General features: G+C 33.8%; 1 protein-coding gene across 1 annotated transcript in view; it reads left to right on the top strand.

Annotated features, from left to right (window-relative positions):
• LOC145690114 (delta-aminolevulinic acid dehydratase-like) overlaps positions 1-25,561 on the top strand; it is a 60,733-nt gene that overhangs the window by 34,733 nt on the left and 439 nt on the right. Inside the window, exons 5-7 of the mRNA XM_081764695.1 lie at positions 13,930-14,162; positions 17,936-18,052; positions 24,125-24,224. Coding sequence (XP_081620821.1) covers positions 13,930-14,162; positions 17,936-18,052; positions 24,125-24,224 — 450 coding nt within the window. The remainder of the gene's footprint in view (positions 1-13,929; positions 14,163-17,935; positions 18,053-24,124; positions 24,225-25,561) is intronic.

Raw genomic sequence — 25,561 nt, 5'->3', positions numbered from 1 at the left:
TTTTGGGAAGCAACGAAATCTACTCCGTCATTTGGTGATAAGAAACACTATCAACTTCCCAGGAAAACTAATACTGTTTAGAAATATTCAGATCCTGTCTTGCTCCCCCAACTTTTAACGTCCAATCGCCGCCATTGTATGTATGTAATAGAAACTAGTAAATTCAATCAACTATCAAAGTACATTATCACTCTAAATATCAATCACTGACTCTCAGAATTAATTTTACACTATATAAGTATTTGCTGCTTTTTAGTTCATTTTATGTGAGCTGGACTAAATTTAGAGGAAATATATCTTTTGTGTGTAACCTAATATGAAATTCTGCTTTTTGTTTTTGTATGTCAAATTTTGGCCTTATATCTAATATACCCTATTACAATGTTGATAATTTCATTATTCTGAAAATTGCTAATAATATATAAGAAATGTGTCCAGAAGTATCGGTATCGGCAGTATCGGCCTTATCGGTATCAGGTATCGGTGAAAAAATGGTATCGATACATCCCTACTTTGAAATTGCTTTTGAACTATCAATTTATTTCTAATTTCGCTCGAAATAATCACAAATCTTTTGCTGTTTCACGATAGTATCTGCTAAATAAAACAATGTGTAATACAGTCACAATCACGTTAAATGTTGTAACGTACGCTGGTAACGTTACATTCTGTTTTTTTTTCTTTTTTTCTTTTTCTTTTTTTTCTTGTTGTTGTAGAGTGTTTGAATTTTCTTTATTTCTGGTTGTGTTAGGTTATACTTTATTCCTAAAAGTATTAAGTTGTGTTTAATCTGTTATCCGTGATTCGTTCATTATTATTTTATATTGATACCATACGTGGCCTACGTAATGTTGATCTGCACCATAGCCTGGGTGTGTGTATTCTCTACCTGCGCGGTAGGCTATGTGATTGTATCCATAAACTAGTTGGGCATTGATCTTAATTAAAATTCAGTATTTATACAGGAACACACGTTTAAAAAAAAATGCTTGGTAAATAATATTGACCCGCGCATAATATATCTGCAGGACTTCGTTAGTGGAGAGAAATCTTATTAAGTAATTATTACGTTGAAGTTGAAATTTTAATATCACTACTCATTGTATTAAAAATTGTGTATGACCCTTTTACTCTCAAATATAACCTATAATAATAACTGCAGCTTCACGAACAAATTTTGCCATTATATGTAAATGTAAATACATATGTATAAATATTTTAGGCCTACCTTAAATGAAATTTATATAAAAACGAAGTTCTTCTCTACATTATACATTATATAATTCACTTCTTTTCATTTGCTTTTCATTTGTTTACATTACTACAAGTATTACGCTGCGTTTTTGTTTGCGAAGCGTATAACGAAGCGTCACATGGCGGGAGTAAGTGATAATAACACGTAAATTAAATATATGTTGCAGATTTTAGTTTAGGATTTAGACATATATAGATAATAGTAATATTGCAAATCTTAATTTTGAGCGGGGAAAGATGTTTACTTTTATTATTATTCGTGATGTAAATTATCATGTAGAATGTGCGAATAGACATGCCGTGTGCAAAAAGAAAAAGAAGAATTCAGCCATTTTAAGAAAAATAATGTGACGACGTGGAGCTTTTATCTTTAGAAATTTATTATGCGAAATCGCTTGATTTTTGGCTAACCTTTAGAAATTCGGCATTCTTGAACTAACCTAAAGTGTGTTTAGATAAAAAGATAAGCTCCACTTCTAAATTATATGCAACCTCATGTGGATATTGGTCGTCACTTTTAGATGTTCGCCTTGTTAATCATGGAACTGGATGGCGAACCTGTATTGTCGTGAGCAGCATCGTGACCCGACCGGAAATCACCCCTTGCAGAGGAGTGGAGTTTGGTGGTGTCGGGAGATTGCTAACGACGTTTAACTTTGTGGAACTCAGGTAACCCGAATTTTCTTAAAATTTATAGATAGTCAGGAATACGCAGCTATTAAAAACCAAGATGGCGACTTCCACGCTACCATCACCATAATATTTCTATCAAAGTAACTTTTGAATAACAGTGTTCTAATATTTGTGTTTGTGTGTTAATGATGGTGAATATAACAATGCCAAGTTAATCTGTGTGCGGCTTCACACATCTTAAACATTCCGTAGCTGTCTCTCCACTAATGTAGTCTCTCAGAATTCTCGAGAACCATGATAGCGATCATAAATAATTTCTGTTGTCATGGTAACGATGCATAACGCCAAATGTTAGGTTTCTTACTATCTAAATGATCTGAACCGTAGAGATAAGCAAATGAAATACAGAAAGAAAATCCAAGTACGGAACTTAATCACAATTTTTGTTTTTATTCTATTAAGATCAGGTTGATGACATCTAATGACAAAATAATTACCTCACTTGTAGATGTACTTACAGCATCAGCTTGTTGCACTTACTTATTTATTGATGATAGACTGATCTGTTATGTTGAATTGATTTTTTTTTTTTTTTCTTGGCACTGCATTTAGGTTGAAGCTTTGTTTTGTAATTCTCCCAACAAAAGATATGTGTCACTAATTAACTTAAAGTGCTGTCTGGTAGATTTTTTTTGTTTTAGTGCATGCATGTTCATTTGTATATAGTTCATGTTTCCATTATTTCATCATTTTGGGTTTTGAGGCTAAGTTGAGAAATTCAACGTTATGGCCATATATAGAGTGATGCCTCATTTCTGCCACTACTTTCTTCTATAATGAGTTTGAGAAAGAATATAAATTGTGGAACACAATAGAGGATAAATAATTACTCATATAAACCCATATTTTTTTTTGATAAAGACAGCTTAAATGTTAATAGCACGTTCATGAGGAGTCATGAAATAAGAATCTTGTTGAAGAAGGAGAATTACAATGTACCATACTTTATTTTTACATTGCAATGTGCCACATTTAGCCTACGTTTAGATGATTGTAGATCAGTCTAGAATAGCATCAAAGTTCGTTTCATGTGATACTACAATGAGGTACTTATGGAGACAAACAACGTGAACTGTATAACTTTATTTTACTGTCAAAAGAATACAGATTTTTTTTTTTTGAAATCGTATAAATATGTTGTTGAATATATATACATTTTTTTTTTCAATCAGATGACATTTTATGTAAACTATATTGCTAATAATGTCCAAATTTCTTTTTCTCTTGTATGCTGTTACTTGAAAATAATAAACGAGATCGCTGATATAAAGTGGAACTATCTAATTTAGCCTCATAAACGAATTAAATAAAAAAATCATGACAGTGGAGCATAAGTAAGCAAGTAATGCTTTATAGGTTCTTACGAGCGGTTGCTATCTTAGAAAGGACTCTGGAAGACGAGTCAGAATGCGTTGAATATAAACCATAAATAAAAATAGTTTTATAACCGGTAATTTTTTTTTTATGACGTGAAAGTAAATTTTACAAAATTGTTTATATCACTCGGGATTTCGATTCGTTTTGAGATTTTACTCATTCCGGGCTTTCTTCTTTCTGTAATGAGAGAAATGACCGTTACAAAATTGGCGACCTTCAGCTCTAGGATTTGTATAATATTTATAGTTATAACTAAGATATGTACTACCGTTCTTAGAATTTATAAGGTTGTTGCTTTCTCAAATGAGGTATTGTTAATTACTCATTGGTGGAGATTTTGTTGGGGAATGTTTGAGATGTGTAGCCGATGATGAAAAAAAAAAATATATGAGTCTTAGTAAGTCGAGTGTAGATCGACATGCACCTGAGAAACATAGTTGTTGTGAAAGTACATGTGATTCTAATAATAATATATCAATAAACTGTGAAAGTTGTGGGAATTGGTTTCATACAAATTGTGTGCAACTATCGTCAGAAGAACTTAAAATATTGAAAGAACATGATGGTAGCTGGTATTGTTTAAACTGTCAGGCACAAAGAGAAATAAGTTTAAATGATGAAGTTAGTGAAGGTGCAAGCGTTGCTAATAAGGAGGATAGAGGAGTAAAAAGTGTACCGACAATCGAAATTAGTGGGGGTCCACTTCTGGAAACTCTAAAAAACCTGATTACCGGATTGGAAACTAGAATTGACACCAAAATGGCAGTGATCACCGGATTAGAGACAAAAATTGACACTAAATTATCCGCGCATATGTGTGAATTAAAATCAGAAATGCTAAAAATGTCTAATGATATGTCTTTACTTAAGGAATCTTTGAGTAATATGAAAACAGAATTAACTCATGATTTAGGACAGGTTAGATTAGAAATTAGCGATACAAAGACTCAATGCATGGAAAGTATAAGTGAGCTTCAAACTAATTTTTCCAAAGAATTGAGTGATATTGTAACCGATATTAATACTGTTAAAACAGATGTAGACAATATAAAATTAGGATTAACGGAGACTAACGAAAACCTAGATGTAAAAATTGAATCTGTAGTGAAAGAAATGTCTGATTTAAGGGTAGAAATAAGTAAAGTTAATATTGATTGTCAAAAAGAAGTTAAAATTGTAAAAGAGCAACAAGCTGATGATAGCCGAAAAATGCGCGAACTTAACGAGGCTACCGTTAACATGGTAAAGGTACTCGAAAGAGATGTAATTGAGGCTTATAGACATAACCGGGACCAGTGTAGGCAGAATATGGAAAAGTTGAAGGAATCTGTACAAAACCAAATTTCCGAAGCCCAAGATAAATGCGAAGCTCTTCTCCGCGAGAAGTTAGATAGACAAGAAGAATCTTCCGCTAATAATGATAGTAGTCGGGATAAAATATTTCAGAAAAGTAGATTCGAAGTTGATGTTTCAGAGGGCGACAATAACGAAACTAAGATATACAATTTAGATGGAGGGCGGATCGATGGTACATCTTCGCGTAGGAGATTTTCTTCAACCGATTCGGAGGAAGAAGGAAATTGTCATCGGAATGATAAGCGAAAACGTCATAGAAATAGAAATTATCGAAGTGAACCTCCTGTTTTAAATTGCAGTACTGTAAATTGCGAACCCCTTTCGGAGTTACCGGCAGAAAACGTGCATTGGGGAAATAGCCCGTCACAAAAGCGATGTGCTGGTTCTTATTTAAAAGAATTACATCATTTTCCAAAATTTGATGGGAAAATGACACAAGGAACTGCGCAAATTTTCTTGGATGACCTAATCCAAACGATGAACATGTATGTTCTTACCGAGCAAGACCGAATATATATAATAGGGAGGTGTTTGGAAAAATCTGCTAAGATTTGGTATCGAAGTGTCGCGAACCAAATAAAAACCTTTCAAGATTTTGTTAGGTTCTTCAAGCTGCAATATATATCTGAACGGATGGAGAGGACACAGAAGCGTCGTCTCTATTCGTTGAGATATGATCGCACAAAATATTCTTCACTGCTGGATTTTGTCCGTTATATTGTAGAAACATATAATTCGACTGTGACGGTACCATCGGATCAAGAACTAAAAGATCTGATCTTAGAATGTTTACCTATGGAGGAATCCAAAATTTTGAAGTTAGGGTCTGTTAGTAATGTGCAAGATTTGGTTCTTAGGATAGCCGAACTAGAATGTAGTCCTAACAGCCAGTTTGATAGTCACAGTGGTCAAAAATTCCAAATCAAGAAACAACCGAATGTGAGACAAACCTTTGTTAATCAGAGAAAAAAAGCTGGTATAGATAATGCGGTGCAAACAGATCCGATGAATGTCGAAACTTCTGTAAAAGAAACTCTTCCAAATCAACAATTTAGAAATGGGGCTGGAAATTCACAACGTCGGAACTGGAAGAGTAATCGAAAATTTAAGAGAAGTTGGGGAGGAAATGAAATTAAGAAAAATCACCCTGTTTCGGAAATTCAAAACTCACCTATGATGTATGGAAATATACCGCTGCCGTACATCATACCAGGGATGTATAATATAAAATCGCCATTTGTACAAGGTCCTCCTGTACCAGTCGTGAGTTCTCCTTTCCCTTCTCATATTCCAATGATGACGACAGTCACTTCTTCTTTACATCCGCCTTATCCCTCTGTGACTGTTGGAGCGATGAACACTAGTAATCCTTCCGTTTCGACTAACAATTTTCAGGCCTCGGAAAACAGGTTGAGCAGTCACCTTTAAGGGGAGACGATGACTGCTCAACGAAACTTCTCTCCCCACATGAAAATTTCGATAAAACTTGCGATACAGATTATTCGCTTACCGGTTTTCGAGAAAATTTAGAAATAACTCCTTTTAAGTTAGTAACTTATTTTGTTTTAAAGGAAGAAGAAGAGGATACTATACACCATGACTATGAGATTTTTCCTTCCCCTTCGGTGAACTGTGAAGTTGGGGGGATGCAAATAAAATGTATATTGGATACGGGAGCTGAGTTAAATTTGTTAAATTATAATATTTGGACGAGACTACAAAATTCTTTTCGGTCGGCGAAGTTAAAACCTACGCCCAGAATCCATTTAAATGCTTTTGCTGGGAAAGATGACTTTTCAGTTAAGGGCTTATTAGAGTTAACCCTTAATATTCAAGGAAATTTATTTGATGTCCCATTCTTTATCGTTAAAGATATGAAAGCTGGACTGTTATTGGGATCACCTTTCTTTGCAAAATTTCAAGTAGTTTTGGATAGTGAAAACCGTAAACTTATTTTGAACAACAATAATTCCGAAAAGGTAATTTTAGATCTATCTTATCCAAAAATCTTATTAGTACATCTTGATAATAAAGTGTCTGATGAATGTAATGTACCCTCTTCTCCTAATAAATGTGATATGGATTTCGGAGAAATTTCCGAAACTGAAATCAATGAATACATTAATAAGCGTGAAGATTTAGATGCCGATGTTAAAGTTAAACTGCAGACATTGTTATTTAAGTATAAACATCTATTTTGTGAATATCCAAAACCGATAAAATGTGAACCCTATAAAATTGAATTAAGTGATCAGGATCCTGTCGTCGGAAAAATTTATCCCATTCCTCAGGCCATGCAAAAGGAATTTGAAGAAGAGCTAAATAAATGGGTTAGACTGGGAATTGCTAAAGAACATCCTAGTAGCTATAGGAACCCGATACATTGTGTAAGAAAAGCTTCGGGGGGTGTGAGACCAGTGATTGATCTTCGCTTGTTGAACAATAAGGTCATAAGTCCGAGAATTCAAGTAGAATCCATAAACGAAATCCTCTCACGAATTTCGGGAGCAAAAGTCTTTAGTTCAATGGATGCGACCATGGGTTACTATGGCGTCAGACTGCATCCTGATTCATTTCAGTGTACTAGTTTTATCTACTTAGGGCGGCAATATGTACTCTGTGTCTTGCCTATGGGACTCAAATCTAGCCCTAGTATATTTCAAAACATTATGAATTCTTATTTCGGATTAGATACTCGGCATTTTGTAGTTGTATACTTGGATGATTTACTTTGTTATAGTTCAAACGTACTGGAACATTTTAACCATTTGGAAAAACTATTCAAAATTCTCGAATTTGGAAACTTTGCCTTAAATTTCAAAAAATGTCAATTCGTGCAAACAGAAATTTTGTTTTTAGGACATGTAGTTAATGGATCTGAAGTGAAATCAAATCCGAAGCATAATGAGGCAATTAAGTGTTTCCCGATTCCTAAAACTAAGAAAAAGTTACGATCTTTCCTAGGAATCCTTTCATGGAGAAGAAAATTTATTCCCCAATTTGCTGCATTAACTGCGCCTTTCTTCGACCTATTAAAGAAAGATAAAAAGGAACCAACTTACTCCTGAATTATTAGAACGGTTCTACCAGTTGAGGACGTTACTGAGTGAGCCTCCTGCACTCAGTCAACCCGATTTCTCAAAACCTTTCCACTTGTTCTCGGATGCGTCATTGGAAAATTTAGCCGGTTATCTTGGACAGTACGACGAAACCGGAGAACTGTTAGTTATCGAGTACGCAAGCCGTAAGTTAAAATTATCTGAAATCTCCTATTCTATTTTTCAGTTGGAACTTTTAGCGGTCCTGTTCTTGTGTGAACGCTTCTCCTATTATATCCTGGGCAGGCAAGTCACAGTTCATTGTGATAATAATGCTGTGACCTATGCGTTCACATTACAAAACTTAGATACGAGGACAACAAAAATTTTATTAAAGTTACAGCGGTTCGACCTCCGGTTCGAACACATTAAAGGAACCGACAATAAAATAGCAGACATATTAAGTCGTAATACTCCTGAATGTAATGCTGAACCTAGTAACTACCAAATAAATTTTGTAAATTATAATTCTGATACCTGGTTTGAGATGAATGAATTGGCAAACTTACAAACGTCAGATAAGTATTGCTGCGAGTTGAGAAATAAGTTAAATACTGCAACAGTACCTGATCGAGTTAAAGTTAATGATAACCTATTATATGTTCGAAATCAAAAATTAAATAATTGGCTTTTAGTAATTCCTACAGCTTTAGTTCAGAACATAGTGAAACAAATTCATGAAACAGGACATTTCGGAGTAACAAAGTGTGTAAAATTAGCTCAAGAACTATTTTTTTGGAGGAATCAAAAACAAACCTTCAAAAATTATATAAGGAACTGTGAGCTCTGTGCTCAGACAAAATTTTCAAACCGAGTTATTGCACGGGAAGACCTCCACATCCGGGCTGATAAACCCCATCGTAAGATATGTGTGGATTTGGTTGGGAAACTTCCTTGTAGTTATGGTTATTATTACATACTATCTATAGTAGATGTTTATACTCGATTTGTCTGCTACTTGCCTTTAAAAACCTCGACTGTTGCGGAAATTATCCGAATTCTAGAAAAAGAATATTTTTCCATATGTCCTTATCCAAATTATATAGTGTCGGATCAAGGCCCACAGTTCTTATCTCAGAGCTGGAAAAAGTTTTGTATGGAGCATCGGATCCATCATGTCCTTGTCACTCCCTACAACCCAAAAGGGAATGGGATAGTGGAGCGTTCCCATCGAGAATTGAACCGTATTATTCGACTGATGTGTAGTAAGAACCATACAAAGTGGAAAAACGTAGTGAAGTTCGCGCAGGATTTGTTAAACTATTCATATAACAGTACCATTGGCTGTACCCCTGCGGAACTTTTTATATCTTTTTCGGCAGCGAATAGATTCAGGGAACAATTCCCATGGCCTTTGGAGTTACAGGACATGGAGGACTCGAGGCGACACATACAAGTAGAACCTCGATGGTCAACAAAAAGAAAAAGAAAACAAGATAATAGATCGAATCGTTCTATAGAAATCAAAGAAGGCAATCTTGTGATGGTCCGAACGCACTTTCTATCAGATGCATTCAAGAAAATTACACACAAGTATATGCCTACCTATACAGGGCCTTACCTCGTGACTAAAGTGGTTAATAATATGGTTTATTTGAAGGATCTCAAGGGGAGAGAGGTATCGAAACAAAATTTATCAAATATAAAATTATTTGATTGTTCTAGCGAGAAACGGAACGAATTACTCAAAGGGTTCGAATAAAAAAAAAAATTTTTTTTTCTTGAAGGTCCTGGGAAAAATGTAACGTACGCTGGTAACGTTACATTCTGTTTTTTTTTCTTTTTTTCTTTTTCTTTTTTTTCTTGTTGTTGTAGAGTGTTTGAATTTTCTTTATTTCTGGTTGTGTTAGGTTATACTTTATTCCTAAAAGTATTAAGTTGTGTTTAATCTGTTATCCGTGATTCGTTCATTATTATTTTATATTGATACCATACGTGGCCTACGTAATGTTGATCTGCACCATAGCCTGGGTGTGTGTATTCTCTACCTGCGCGGTAGGCTATGTGATTGTATCCATAAACTAGTTGGGCATTGATCTTAATTAAAATTCAGTATTTATACAGGAACACACGTTTAAAAAAAAATGCTTGGTAAATAATATTGACCCGCGCATAATATATCTGCAGGACTTCGTTAGTGGAGAGAAATCTTATTAAGTAATTATTACGTTGAAGTTGAAATTTTAATATCACTACTCATTGTATTAAAAATTGTGTATGACCCTTTTACTCTCAAATATAACCTATAATAATAACTGCAGCTTCACGAACAAATTTTGCCATTATATGTAAATGTAAATACATATGTATAAATATTTTAGGCCTACCTTAAATGAAATTTATATAAAAACGAAGTTCTTCTCTACATTATACATTATATAATTCACTTCTTTTCATTTGCTTTTCATTTGTTTACATTACTACAAGTATTACGCTGCGTTTTTGTTTGCGAAGCGTATAACGAAGCGTCACATGGCGGGAGTAAGTGATAATAACACGTAAATTAAATATATGTTGCAGATTTTAGTTTAGGATTTAGACATATATAGATAATAGTAATATTGCAAATCTTAATTTTGAGCGGGGAAAGATGTTTACTTTTATTATTATTCGTGATGTAAATTATCATGTAGAATGTGCGAATAGACATGCCGTGTGCAAAAAGAAAAAGAAGAATTCAGCCATTTTAAGAAAAATAATGTGACGACGTGGAGCTTTTATCTTTAGAAATTTATTATGCGAAATCGCTTGATTTTTGGCTAACCTTTAGAAATTCGGCATTCTTGAACTAACCTAAAGTGTGTTTAGATAAAAAGATAAGCTCCACTTCTAAATTATATGCAACCTCATGTGGATATTGGTCGTCACTTTTAGATGTTCGCCTTGTTAATCATGGAACTGGATGGCGAACCTGTATTGTCGTGAGCAGCATCGTGACCCGACCGGAAATCACCCCTTGCAGAGGAGTGGAGTTTGGTGGTGTCGGGAGATTGCTAACGACGTTTAACTTTGTGGAACTCAGGTAACCCGAATTTTCTTAAAATTTATAGATAGTCAGGAATACGCAGCTATTAAAAACCAAGATGGCGACTTCCACGCTACCATCACCATAATATTTCTATCAAAGTAACTTTTGAATAACAGTGTTCTAATATTTGTGTTTGTGTGTTAATGATGGTGAATATAACAATGCCAAGTTAATCTGTGTGCGGCTTCACACATCTTAAACATTCCGTAGCTGTCTCTCCACTAATGTAGTCTCTCAGAATTCTCGAGAACCATGATAGCGATCATAAATAATTTCTGTTGTCATGGTAACGATGCATAACGCCAAATGTTAGGTTTCTTACTATCTAAATGATCTGAACCGTAGAGATAAGCAAATGAAATACAGAAAGAAAATCCAAGTACGGAACTTAATCACAATTTTTGTTTTGTATTCTATTAAGATCAGGTTGATGACATCTAATGACAAAATAATTACCTCACTTGTAGATGTACTTACAGCATCAGCTTGTTGCACTTACTTATTTATTGATGATAGACTGATCTGTTATGTTGAATTGATTTTTTTTTTTTTCTTGGCACTGCATTTAGGTTGAAGCTTTGTTTTGTAATTCTCCCAACAAAAGATATGTGTCACTAATTAACTTAAAGTGCTGTCTGGTAGATTTTTTTTGTTTTAGTGCATGCATGTTCATTTGTATATAGTTCATGTTTCCATTATTTCATCATTTTGGGTTTTGAGGCTAAGTTGAGAAATTCAACGTTATGGCCATATATAGAGTGATGCCTCATTTCTGCCACTACTTTCTTCTATAATGAGTTTGAGAAAGAATATAAATTGTGGAACACAATAGAGGATAAATAATTACTCATATAAACCCATATTTTTTTTTGATAAAGACAGCTTAAATGTTAATAGCACGTTCATGAGGAGTCATGAAATAAGAATCTTGTTGAAGAAGGAGAATTACAATGTACCATACTTTATTTTTACATTGCAATGTGCCACATTTAGCCTACGTTTAGATGATTGTAGATCAGTCTAGAATAGCATCAAAGTTCGTTTCATGTGATACTACAATGAGGTACTTATGGAGACAAACAACGTGAACTGTATAACTTTATTTTACTGTCAAAAGAATACAGATTTTTTTTTTTGAAATCGTATAAATATGTTGTTGAATATATATACATTTTTTTTTTCAATCAGATGACATTTTATGTAAACTATATTGCTAATAATGTCCAAATTTCTTTTTCTCTTGTATGCTGTTACTTGAAAATAATAAACGAGATCGCTGATATAAAGTGGAACTATCTAATTTAGCCTCATAAACGAATTAAATAAAAAATCATGACAGTGGAGCATAAGTAAGCAAGTAATGCTTTATAGGTTCTTACGAGCGGTTGCTATCTTAGAAAGGACTCTGGAAGACGAGTCAGAATGCGTTGAATATAAACCATAAATAAAAATAGTTTTATAACCGGTAATTTTTTTTTTATGACGTGAAAGTAAATTTTACAAAATTGTTTATATCACTCGGGATTTCGATTCGTTTTGAGATTTTACTCATTCCGGGCTTTCTTCTTTCTGTAATGAGAGAAATGACCGTTACAATGTATTTCCAATAAACAGCTCGATTGTTAATTTGAGTGGGACCATAGACAAGTGCTCACTTCTGGTTCGAAGGGTTCTTATTCTATTCCAGGTTCTGAGGGTTGCAAGTGAACCTATAGGGTCCGTGGATTTGGTCCCATTTTCTTCAGTCTACCAATTCTTCCATCTCATTCAGTAGCACATATCAGCTTCTTTAATTTTATTATTATTATTATTATTATTATTATTATTATTATTATTATTATTATTATTATTATTATTATTATTATTATTTAAATAGAAAGTATATTCTTGATATGTTAAAAAAAATTCATCTTCAAATTAAATGCTAGCTACAATTCTTGACACACTGGTTGTTTCACAGGTGCTGACATTTTAGCTCCATCAGATATGATGGGTGGAAGAGTGAAAGCTATCAAGGATGCCTTAATTAGTAATGGACTCGAAAGCAAAGTTAGTGTCCTATCATATGCTGTGAAATTTGCATCTTGTTTATATAGGCCATTTTGGGAAGCAACGAAATCTACTCCGTCATTTGGTGATAAGAAACACTATCAACTTCCCAGGAAAACTAATACTGTTTAGAAATATTCAGATCCTGTCTTGCTCCCCCAACTTTTAACGTCCAATCGCCGCCATTGTATGTATGTAATAGAAACTAGTAAATTCAATCAACTATCAAAGTACATTATCACTCTAAATATCAATCACTGACTCTCAGAATTAATTTTACACTATATAAGTATTTGCTGCTTTTTAGTTCATTTTATGTGAGCTGGACTAAATTTAGAGGAAATATATCTTTTGTGTGTAACCTAATATGAAATTCTGCTTTTTGTTTTTGTATGTCAAATTTTGGCCTTATATCTAATATACCCTATTACAATGTTGATAATTTCATTATTCTGAAAATTGCTAATAATATATAAGAAATGTGTCCAGAAGTATCGGTATCGGCAGTATCGGCCTTATCGGTATCAGGTATCGGTGAAAAAATGGTATCGATACATCCCTACTTTGAAATTGCTTTTGAACTATCAATTTATTTCTAATTTCGCTCGAAATAATGACAAATCTCTTGCTGTTTCACGATAGTATCTGCTAAATAAAACAATGTGTAATACAGTCACAATCACGTTAAATGTATTTCCAATAAACAGCTCGATTGTTAATTTGAGTGGGACCATAGACAAGTGCTCACTTCTGGTTCGAAGGGTTCTTATTCTATTCCAGGTTCTGAGGGTTGCAAGTGAACCTATAGGGTCCGTGGATTTGGTCCCATTTTCTTCAGTCTACCAATTCTTCCATCTCATTCAGTAGCACATATCAGCTTCTTTAATTTTATTATTATTATTATTATTATTATTATTATTATTATTATTATTATTATTATTATTATTATTATTATTATTATTATTATTATTATTATTATTATTTAAATAGAAAGTATATTCTTGATATGTTAAAAAAAATTCATCTTCAAATTAAATGCTAGCTACAATTCTTGACACACTGGTTGTTTCACAGGTGCTGACATTTTAGCTCCATCAGATATGATGGGTGGAAGAGTGAAAGCTATCAAGGATGCCTTAATTAGTAATGGACTCGAAAGCAAAGTTAGTGTCCTATCATATGCTGTGAAATTTGCATCTTGTTTATATAGGCCATTTTGGGAAGCAACGAAATCTACTCCGTCATTTGGTGATAAGAAACACTATCAACTTCCACCAGGAAGTTCAGGATTGGCTACAAGGGCAGTCGTAAGTATCGAAATATTAATTTTATGTGCAGTAGAAGGGAATAATATCACAACGTAACATAGACTTAAAAATATTGCGGACCACACAATATATGCAAATATATTTACGCTCAAAATACCAATCAGTATTAAATCGGTCTATAAGTCTAATAAATCAGGAACCAAAATTATGAATCCACAAAATTCTGCTGTATTAGTGCAAATTGTTTAAACAGGAATAAATAAGTGTCGATGTTTAAATTATTAAGTACCACATAATTATCCCCAATTAGTTTGTTCCGCCCCATTTTGTCAGTGGAATTACGTAAGTCCGGAAAAAATAGTAAATTGCTAATAAAGGGTTAAGAAATCATATGAACTCCAGTTATCTATAGTTTATATATAGATTTATCTAATTATACTAAATACAGTGTATATTTATATGGAAACTACTTCAAGACTGGCATTGGCCCTCTTTGAACTGACATACTGTAAACATAACTAAATATAATTTCAAACACCCTTAGGCGTAAATTTAAGTAAGTGCAATGAACTTTATTTAATGACCAATTCCGGAATTTTTACTTTCCGGAATCCGAAAAGTAACATCGGAAAAATTCCGGAACTTTTCCGAAATCCGGAAAGTGAAATTATTATTCGGATTCCGGAAAAAATTGGCTATCCTTATTATTTATATTATCTTTAATAATACTATGCTATTTATTCACTTTCAATTAGACTGCCAAATTCACCCAGGAACTTCTCTAAGACAGCAAACAATAAGTTCAGGGCACATAAAGGATCACAATCACGTTATTATGTAATAGGCGTTTATGTGAATATGGAAATCAAATATTGGGCTAGACTTAAATCTCGGGAGATATAAGTAGCATAACTGATATGGATGGTAAGTTATTGACAGCAGCAATCATGAACAGTGGAAAACCTACGGATAGCAGCATATAATAAATACAAGCCAGTTTAGCTCCATAATGTGAAACTACGGCATATTTCCAAACTATGCGAATTCAATACTCAAAGTAGTATATCTATTACTACTAGTTGCAATAGATTAATGGGATTAAAGATAGAACCTGTTCCTCGGACACTGAGTCCATATCAAAAAGCCATTATTCGCTATCCATTACCATTTTTGTTCTATGGCGATAAATACTGAAACCAAAAATGGTTAATTTGAGCAACTACCGGTTTGAATAGAGGGTTATCGGAGGATACAGAACTGTTCTTAGGAACCTGGTATGTAAATAAACCCCTGGGGTGTATGTAAATAAACCCCGTACGTTACAACAGTTAAAGGACAACATTTCGACTGAAACCAGGATCATCACCAGAGAAACAGTCCGGCAAGTCACGGAGGAAATGCAAAAGCAGGTACTAGCGTACCTTGATAAAAACAGCACACCTTCAATCCTGCTCTGATTCCAATAAAAGTAACAATCATCGACGGCAAGTCTTGTGTAAAGTATATTAGTATCTATACGCTGTATTTTATATTACAGATAATTTTGACAAGCCGGTTTTATAAGAATCAGCTGTATTGTAACTTCTGAAAAATTGTTTCGTAAGATGTATTAATATTTGCAAATCAAATTCATTAAATAATTAAAATCAAAATTGGGAAAGTGATTTGTTTTAACTAGCGGTAAAATAAGGTTATTATATGGGTTTCAATGAGTCTTAAGCCAGATAAACCGACACTTTAGCCAAGTTACGCAACTGTTGTTAATTTCCAGTAATGTTCTTTGTAGATGAATAGATAAATTTTTGAATATCAGCTTAACATAGCTGTATAGAAAAAGATGAAAGAAACCATTTTTTTATGTCTAAGTTGAGTATTTAATTAATAAACTTAAAAATAGTGTCCTTGCTTTAATCTAATAAATTTAAAAATACTGTCCTTGCTTTTATCTACCCTGTTCCAGATTTATCAAAATATTGTTAATTGTCGAATTTGTGCGAACTATCCGGTTATATTGTGAAGAGAGGTGAGACAAAAGGGTTTAGTGGAGATATAATACATAGAAATTCGTAATTACATATATAATAATTATGTACAATAATATATTATTACTTATAATTGAAACATTTGGTGTTCCATCTGTTTTAATTTTTTGAACTGACGTTTCTTTCGTGAAAAAAAAAAAAAAAAATGGAATGTCTGAAAATGAACTGTGCTTCGTTTGTGGTTTGTGACGACAATATGATGTTATTCCAACTTTTGTACAGAATAGTCATGTCGGAAGTTTCGTTTTGATTCATTCGTTCGAATGAAGAAGGTATCGTATGTCTATCACAATGAAGATTTTGTCATTAACCTCCACTTTATTAATGTTTTGTTTTGTCTTTTAGAGATTTTGGAAGACTTGATGTATTTGAATAATTAGTTGGATTTATTTTTTCTCGTCGTTATGCGTATATAAGTGTTTTAGCATACGTATGAGACCTCCGACATTTGTAGTATCCAACAGATTAATGAAGAACTTCTATACTCTATGTAGTTTATCTTTTATTTACTTTGGGGGCCACTAATGCCATGTTAAAATTATGCTTTCTGACATTCTGAGCTTGTTTGAAATCGAAAGAAATGAGGCATGCCCTATTTCTGCCTATTTTCTGGTATAATTTTCTTGTCTTGGTATGTAAATTGTGAGCAATACTTAAACCTGTTGCAACCACTTTATCAGTATTAATACTGTTATCATTTTTCTTTTTGCTGTTTGCCAAAATATGAAATTCAGCTTCTACCATTGTCATTTAAACATAGATTAAGTATGCCGAATTTGCGTGCATATTCGGTGCTTCTGTATCTTTTCGGTATACCTTATTGAGAAACTTGTTCGATTTTCTACTAGTAGCCAATCCCAGAAATTTATACTTCGTTATTTTAATATTATGATATATAACTTAGACTGCTGTATGTAATTTTGAGCATCTTCCGTAATGAATATCGTATCATCTGTGTATCGGTAGTATTTTGGGTGTTGTAATTGGAGATTAAATTTTAGTCTTATATTAGCATAATTTTAACACAAAATCAGTTGTCCTTAAAACATAGGAAAAACTGAACAGATTAATATAAAAATTATTCACCAGTCAGTTGGATTCATAGGAAAACAGGCATATGAGGCTTTTTTCACTTGAGTGAAGGAATCGAAATTGATATGACTATTCTGGATAAAAGTTGGAACACCATCATTGACATCTTCACCGTTATCATCAATCACAAAAGAAGCATAATGATCTAAGGCTTTCATACTGTGAAAATCCACACTGGGAGTCTTGCAAGATTATAAGTGATAAAACATTGATTTTTTTTTCTTAATTTATAGTTTAACGCCTCACGATTATGCTTTTTAGGCTAAAGAATACGGATGATTAATGAAAGTGAATGATTGTGAAATTAAAATTTTCTGCTTTCCCACCGGGAATCGTGCCCGGGAATACGTGCCCCAAAGCCACACGTACTACCATAGACGAGCGGAAAGGACAAATGTAAACATATTAGTACATAGTTACATATATTAGTATATAGTACATATAGTGTACATAGTTATTGCCTCTCTCCTGTATAATTAATTCCTATTCTTACTAAATCCATTTTTCCTACCTGTTTCTTGATAACTTTGACAGTAAAGGTTCTATGATTAACAATAATTTTTGAATGAATACCTAACAGGATAGAGAAAACAAAGAAGAGTATTTTTTAAATTTATTTATAAAAGGTTTACATTGACAATGTTTTTATTGAATTTCCTACTTTGTTTTCATGTGTAGAGTCGCGATGTTGAAGAAGGCTGTGATATGATTATGATAAAGCCTGGTCTGCCATACTTAGATGTTGCAAGGAAAATCAAAGACAAGTTTCCAGATTATCCACTTTTTATATATCAGGTAAGAAGTGTTTATTGGTTTAAAGAATTGAGCCAGTGATCTTAATTCTGTGTGTGTATTGCGGTTTCAGTATTGTTTTATTTCTTTTTCAAATGAGATCATGCGGATTTAATCCAAAGAAGTACATTGAAACTTTTTGTTATACGAATGCATATCAACCTTGAACTTGAAGGGAGACTTTTTTAAAGTAATATTGTATAAGATACTGTCCAGTCATTCTTGTATGTAACTGAAGATACAGTGAAAAATTTCAGAATGGATGACATGACAGCGTTCTCAAATTGTGGTCTCGAGGTCTGCTCTAGTGGTTCTCTTAGTTCACATATTAGTTTAAAAATGTCAGAAAAATCAAATTCAGCTAAGTAAAGTATAACACGCTGTAGTTGAGAATCTCGAAAAGGTGTAGATTACTTGTTTGATTAAAGCGTAGCATATCCTTGTTTGCTTAAAGCGTAGCATATCATTTCAGCTATGAGACGTGGACCTACAGCTTACGGTGCAATCTGAACCACCATAATAAAACAAAATTTTAATGTTCTCTGTGCTGGAATCTAATTCGAGACCGCTTGTGTCCTTTATAGATTATATAAACAAATAAGGTAAAGATACAAAAATTCTAATGAAAGTAATCTTGTTTTTAATCGAATCACTGGAAAACGGCCGAACTGATTGAAATGATATTTTTCGATATTGTTATCTCCTACCTGGAACTGAGTTTTTATCACGCTACTTCGATTAAAATGCATATCATAAGGAGGAAACGGGATCCCCTCAACATGAAACTTGATATATAAACTTCTCATTTTAAAAAGTCCCAGCGTTTTTGACAATTTTTAAAAGGGGAAGGCAAGGGGACATGTTCCAGCATAACTCTGGAACGCCTAGAGCAATTTCCTAAACTTAATACACACATGACTTAAGATCTGGAATCGAATACTGTGAGTTAACAACTTCTAGCACTTCAGGCGGTGGGTGGGAAAGGTGACATGTAAAAATAATCAAAAACGACTGATATTAGTGTTGAATCCATAGTTTTCGGGGTGGCTAAGATGAACAGTGACACTCCCGACGAAAAAAGATAATATTTTCAACACTGAAATACACTTGTCTGGATAAATTAACAGACGTTCGTAATTTTGTTTGACTCATTCGGGAAACAGTACTCTCGATTGTTATTTCAGTTATACCGGCGGTTCAATTATTTCGTAGGACATACTCACTTCCTGCGATGTGCCTGCTTCTGATATACTAAATGAAAAAATCTTCTAATTATTCAGTGATGCCGCTTCATTGTGCGTTCTACGTCATTTTGCGCAGCTAAACGACTAGCCTTTGCGTGTTTACTTCTTTTTTGCGCTCTAGAAGGTGGCTGATTAAATTTGCCCATTGCTAAGTGCCAACAAAAAGCACTTTCTTAGAAACAGAACTGTTGAGTGGTAACAGAGTCCCACTTGCGTTTACCGCTCTGTTTCGGTGAAGTTTACACATTGATAGGTAGGCGGCGGTAGTATACAAGCTGCAAAAGTAAACTTGTTGCGTGTATAGTTGCGCAATAAATTGACGCACGTCTCGAATCATGGTTAAACAAACCGAGAGCTAATGTTACTGGACGCTTTCCAAGGTTTCACATCATATTATTACGCATTGTGTATATGTATTGATTTTGTCATAAAAGATAAGTGAAAGGTGAATCTTACTCTCTACTACACAACTTTGCAATATTTTGACTACGCACATCCAAAACTTTTTGTTAAAAACCCTAGACAGAATATAAATTTGCAAAATATTTCATTTGAAAGTAGGACGTACAATAAATGATATGATATGAGCTCCTTTTTTGCTATGCCAAGATAAGTAGGACATTAATTTAAAAATCCACATTAATTTTATTAATTATCCCTTAATTGGTTATTTAATGCAAATTAGCTACAAACATTTTTATGACTTTTTTGATGGCTAACTAATTTTATTTATATAAAGCTTTTTGATAATAATTCCCCCTTAATAGCAGCATGTTGTTACAATTTAGTTAGAATTTCACAACCTGGTTTTATTACAAGTGTAAACTCTAGTCGGTAGAGAAGAGGCAGTCGATCATGTGTCAGAGTTGACGATGTGTTTTGGTGGGTCAGTGGTTCATGATGGGTGGTGAGTCAGAGTGGGTCACGGTGGGTGTTGGGTCATAGGTCAGAGTGGGTCACGGTAGGTGGTGGATCAGTGGGTTGTGGGTCAAGTTTTCATTGACCCACGCCACCTCTGGTCGGTTAACTGGTTTGGGTTCGGTTTAAGCTTGAAACAGAATGTGTCCGTTTATTTCAGAAAACGAACCGTAATTTGGTTCAGGTTTGAAAACAGACACTATACTGCCGCTTTTCAGAATATCCGTATATATTTTGAAAAAGTTCCAAACGATATGTAATAGTTTCGTTTTAGGTTAAGGTATTATGAGTCTGCTGTTTCACTTTTGAATGGAATTACGATTCCCCATGTTTTTTTTTATATATATTTTTTGTGAAAACACGTTAATGAGCAATAGAAAATACAACTCTCTTTCGGTTCGGATTGGTTTGGGTTAACAGCTTGAATATGTAATCTTTACGTTTAATATCCCACGATTATGCCTGTTGCGTTGAGGAAGACTATGATTAAAGCAAGTGAACTATGATGGACGAATTGGTGGAATAAGAAATTGGGAGTGTCCCGAGAAAACCCACGAGCACGATGTTGTTCGTCTCAAGTTTACTTGCCTTGGGAACGAACTAGGTACCCCACCCATCAGATAGTTTAGTAGGCGGAGTCTCAGTTTCAATTCCCGGTGGGAGAGCCTTTGAAATATTAAATGTCCTTGATGTATCTGTGTTCGTGTCCCTGTCGCTCAAAATTACTAGAAATAACTGTAAAACGAGAATAACCGAATATAATAGAGATAAGCTATGAAGATACTTTCGGTCTTCTTTTTAAATTTAAACTCTGGACTATAGTATTTTATCATGACCGAAATCAGTGTTTCATCGTTAATAACATATTGGAATCGTAAACGTTTGCAATTTGCTACATACCCAAGTGTTTCTTGACTCTTACTTAAAAGAGCAGTCTTAAGATAGTGGCTTGAGCATTCGTTTCCTGAGTTAGGAGTCCGCGGTCCGATTCCGTCCGAGGAAATGCAGAAAAATTTTATAATTTACAATGTTGATATTTCTGATATATAATAACATGAAAAATAGTCAATTTCTCTCGTTCTTACAAGTTAGAATTGAAACGACTTCTTTCACAGGGGAAAAACTAACAACATGACGTCACAGTCTACAATCTCGATTCCTACTGTCTGAAAACAGCGTGTTTCCAAACAGTTCATGAATAAAAAGGGTCATCCTTAAGGCTTAGTATGAGTCATAAATTTGTCTGAAACGTCATTGTGGAATTGTTTCTAAGTTCTTCCACTCTTACTAGAAATAATATTATTTTCGTTCGCCATTTTCAACACGTTCCATATATTCGTTCAACCAAAATTGGTAAATAGGAACTATTCTTTTTTATATTTGTATGTATATTTTGTTAAAATATCAATATGACGTATTCATAATCCAGTGTCTTTTACCCAAAGAAAGGGTGTTACTATGTATCGTGATGAAGACAAATCGTATTTAGTTTGTTAAGGCATCCGAAGGTTCGATTTTCATATTGTCCACTAGCTGACACCTTCTTTTCGCCCTCTTTCCTTCCAAAGTATCTCTTATAAGGTAATTCATCCTTATAGAGGGTCCAATTTTTTTTTTTTTTTTTTTTCATTTTTCTTAACTTCAGTATGCTTGTTTGCATTGGAATAGGACGTAATATTAAGGACCCAAATATTCAGTAATAATAATAATAATAATATAGAAGACAAATTCCGTATGAGGACAAATTGTATTAAAATCTGTAAAATCGCCCCTAGCGTTAGGCAAAAGTTACAAAATAGTCGGGATTTGAGAGAAGTGTCAGGACCATCAGGACATACCCTCTGCATACGTCCCTACAACTAGCTAAATGTTAAATGGAAAGTTTCCAGGCAAATTTAATGTAGAAAGTAGGGATACTGAACTCACAAGAGCCATAAGAAAATTTGTTTTAAGTAATGGTTATGCCGGCTAAGCTACAGAAGACGTCGATGATGAGAATGAAAGAAATATTGGAATAAAGAAAGTGGAAGGAAGCGGAACCCGGAGAAAACCTACACACACGATGTTTGTACAGCACAGTGCCCACTAGGCGAGAGCTGGGTGGAACAGGGTGAACCATCAAATTAACAACACTTCAGTAACAATAACAATAATAATAATGGTATTAAAAGTTATAAAGTTGCTCTAAATTTGGCAAAACTTACTTAAGCGTAGGGATTGCGGGGAAGGGGTTCCGTACCTTCAAGACACTTCTGCAACTACCCAAATTTAAACAAAAGCTTTCCTTTAGTTTTATGTATAAAGTATTCTACTGTACGCTTTAAGGAAAATAACTGTAATAAAAATAACTGAATATCATTGAATAGTAAGGCATATAATAAACTAACTTGTAGAATATGCAGATGTAATTATAAAAGCTTTGCTACAAAAATATATACACAGACCATAATTCTGTGAGTTCTTAAATACAAAGTAACAAAATAACATATAAGATTCAGTCTACAGAGCAATTGTTACTTAAAAAGTGGCGTGCACTATTTCGAGAATCGAGATAAGACGAGAAATATTTACGATACTTTTCGCCTTGTTTCGCTTCTCATCTCCAAAGCGAGACAATAATTTGAGTTAGTCTTGTCCCGTCTCGAATGTAAAATGTTAATTCTCTCTCTCTCTCTCTCTCTTTTTTTTTTTTTTTTTTTAAATTTTAGAATCGATATGAAAAATTCCTCTTCTCATGGGCAACATTAAACAAAACCGAAATATTTTTTGCCAAATGTCACGTTTCTGCTTGTAATGGTATGACCTGAGCGATAATAAGTTTCTAATTTTTAATCTTCTACGAGATAATTATTATTACTCTTATTATTCCTGAAGATTTGATAGTTCAAGTATTGAAACATCCGAGTATTCAAATATCTGAATATAATAAAACGTGTGTCATCGCCGATCAATCGCCATCAAAATTCCTAGAGGAAAAAAAAAAAAAAAAAGGCCCAATGTGGATTCGATCCGAGAACCTCCAGATTACTTGCCAAGCGCCTTGACCACTGAACCACGATCACTACGGTGTATATGATTCGTCTTTAGTCTGGTTACGTTAGGTTTCTTTGCTTCCGCTTGCAAAGTTGTATGTTATTTTTCTTCGTTTGAAAATTATTTCGTATTTCTTTTATGATGATATAAGTTAGTAATCTTCGGGAAAGTTTATATTAATAACATGAGTTGTTCTTAAACTTTTGGTTCACTAGTTTGTTTCTTCTCCACACGAAACTACAGATATGACAGATTTAATTCTCATACTCTGCTTTTGTTTGAAAGTAGTCGCCATTACCTGGTCAAATACTTATGTCCGCCACGATACATATCATAATGAACAAACTCCATGGCTCTGGATAAGTAGCTTAACAAATAAAACACAGTTCTGACCAGAGCAGAATGAAATATATATTTCATGAAATGATATATTTCATTCTGCTCTGGTCAGAACTGTGTTTTATTTGTTAAGATACATATCATAGTATAATGATTTACAGACTAGGGAGGTTCTTGAGTAAATCAGACAATGTTATAATTAATAAGAGCGTGGAAAGCTTATTTCTTTGATTCTAAATCTTATATCCTCGCTGGGGTTTCTGTTCTTTCTAATAGAACTTAATAGCAGTGTACAGATACTGGAGTATTGTACTGTACGCGTCAATAATAATAATAATAATAATAATAATAATAATAATAATAATAATAATAATAATAATAATAATAATAAATAGTGCAGTATATTGTTATGTCTGTTGCTTCGGTGCACACTTCCAACTACTTACGTACTGCAGATAACTTAGGAAATGCTATTTATAATAGAGAGTAATTCAGTTTTTCGTCTGCATATTGTGTACTTACCGTCTCGTAAATTTTTCAGGTTTCTGGAGAATACGCTATGTTACTTCATGCTTCAGAAGCAGATGCTTTTGACTTACAAGCTGCTGTATTAGAAATGTTTCAGTCAATGAGACGAGCAGGTGAGTTAGGATTTCTTTGATAATTTTATGTAGTAAAGAGTTCAGTCATAGCCAGTTTATTCAGAATGATTCATTATAATCAAGTGGTCTAAGCCACAAGCGTAAATATGAAATGAAATTCGTAGTTGTACGTCCCACAGGTTGGCCCTGTAGGGTGCCAAAGATCACATGGTTTGGGACCGAATCAAGACCTTTCGTATCAGAGATTTAACACTACCACTGAACCCCCGTATCCCCCTCGTAAGCTTTCATTTCAGTCTATTTTAGGGTGTTTAAGGAACAAATAGTGGTGTTCAAATATTATTATGTATACACACTGAGAATATTATTTAATGGATTCCAGCAAAATAAAATTAGAAACTTACAGTAAACATTAACCTAAGGATAAGACACTAATGCAGTGTTCAGAATTAAAGCTGATTTGTACTATCCGTTTAAATACTTAGCGTGTCAGACAAAACGATCTCCAGAAGAACCAACCCACCTGCTTCGCTTCGTGGGCCGCGGTAGCTCAGTGGTAGAGCGTTCACCTCTGGTGCTAGGGGTTCCGGGTTCGATCCCAGCCCCCGCCAAGTGAACTTCGTGGTGGACAAACACCGTGTGCGTGGGTTTTCTCGGGGTTCTCCCGTTTCCTCCCACTTTCTTTATTCCATCATTTCATTCATCTCTCATCGTCACCGTCTCCTTTAGCCTAGCCGGCATAAGCGTGGGACGTAAAACTCAATAATTTCATTTCATTTTTTTGCTTCGCTTCGTACTTGTCGGACGCAGTATGATGAACATGCAAGAATATATTTCCTGATATGCTAGATATCTAAACAGATATTTATATCTTAAAAAATAGTCACATTTTTGAAATATCTCAAAAATAATAAGTACAGTACTTACTTGATTTAATTAAGAACTTTTCTGAACTGTTTCAGTCACTTATTCTGTGGTCTTGTTCAACAGGTAAGCCACACACATAAAGATAGATTCATTTAATGAAAACATCTTGGAGAAACTGACCTTTTTAAAGAGAAATTATAAGTAAAAGTCTTACATAGTTTGGGCTTACAATAAATTAGTTTAATTCTCCAATACTTCCATCAAGAAATCCTGTACTTATCACTTATAAAATATATTTGAACGAATAATAATAATAAATTAAGCTGTATTGTGTTTATTTGTTGAAAGTTACATGTAATTTATATCTCGATTTTCTGACAGAATTTTCATCGCTTATTTCTTAATAATACACGTTTTACAAAGTAAGCATGTGTGAAATTGTTAAATAGGATGGACAAATACCGGGTATCAATCTCGAATTCGGCCTCTACGTGGTATTCTGTTTTGGT

Source organism: Thermobia domestica, chromosome 7 (assembly GCF_964235325.1).
Source record: "Thermobia domestica chromosome 7, izTheDome1.hap1.1, whole genome shotgun sequence".
NCBI lineage: Eukaryota > Metazoa > Arthropoda > Insecta > Zygentoma > Lepismatidae > Thermobia > Thermobia domestica.
The sequence above is the reverse complement of the archived record's forward strand: the minus strand, read 5'-3'. Positions and strand labels throughout refer to the sequence as shown.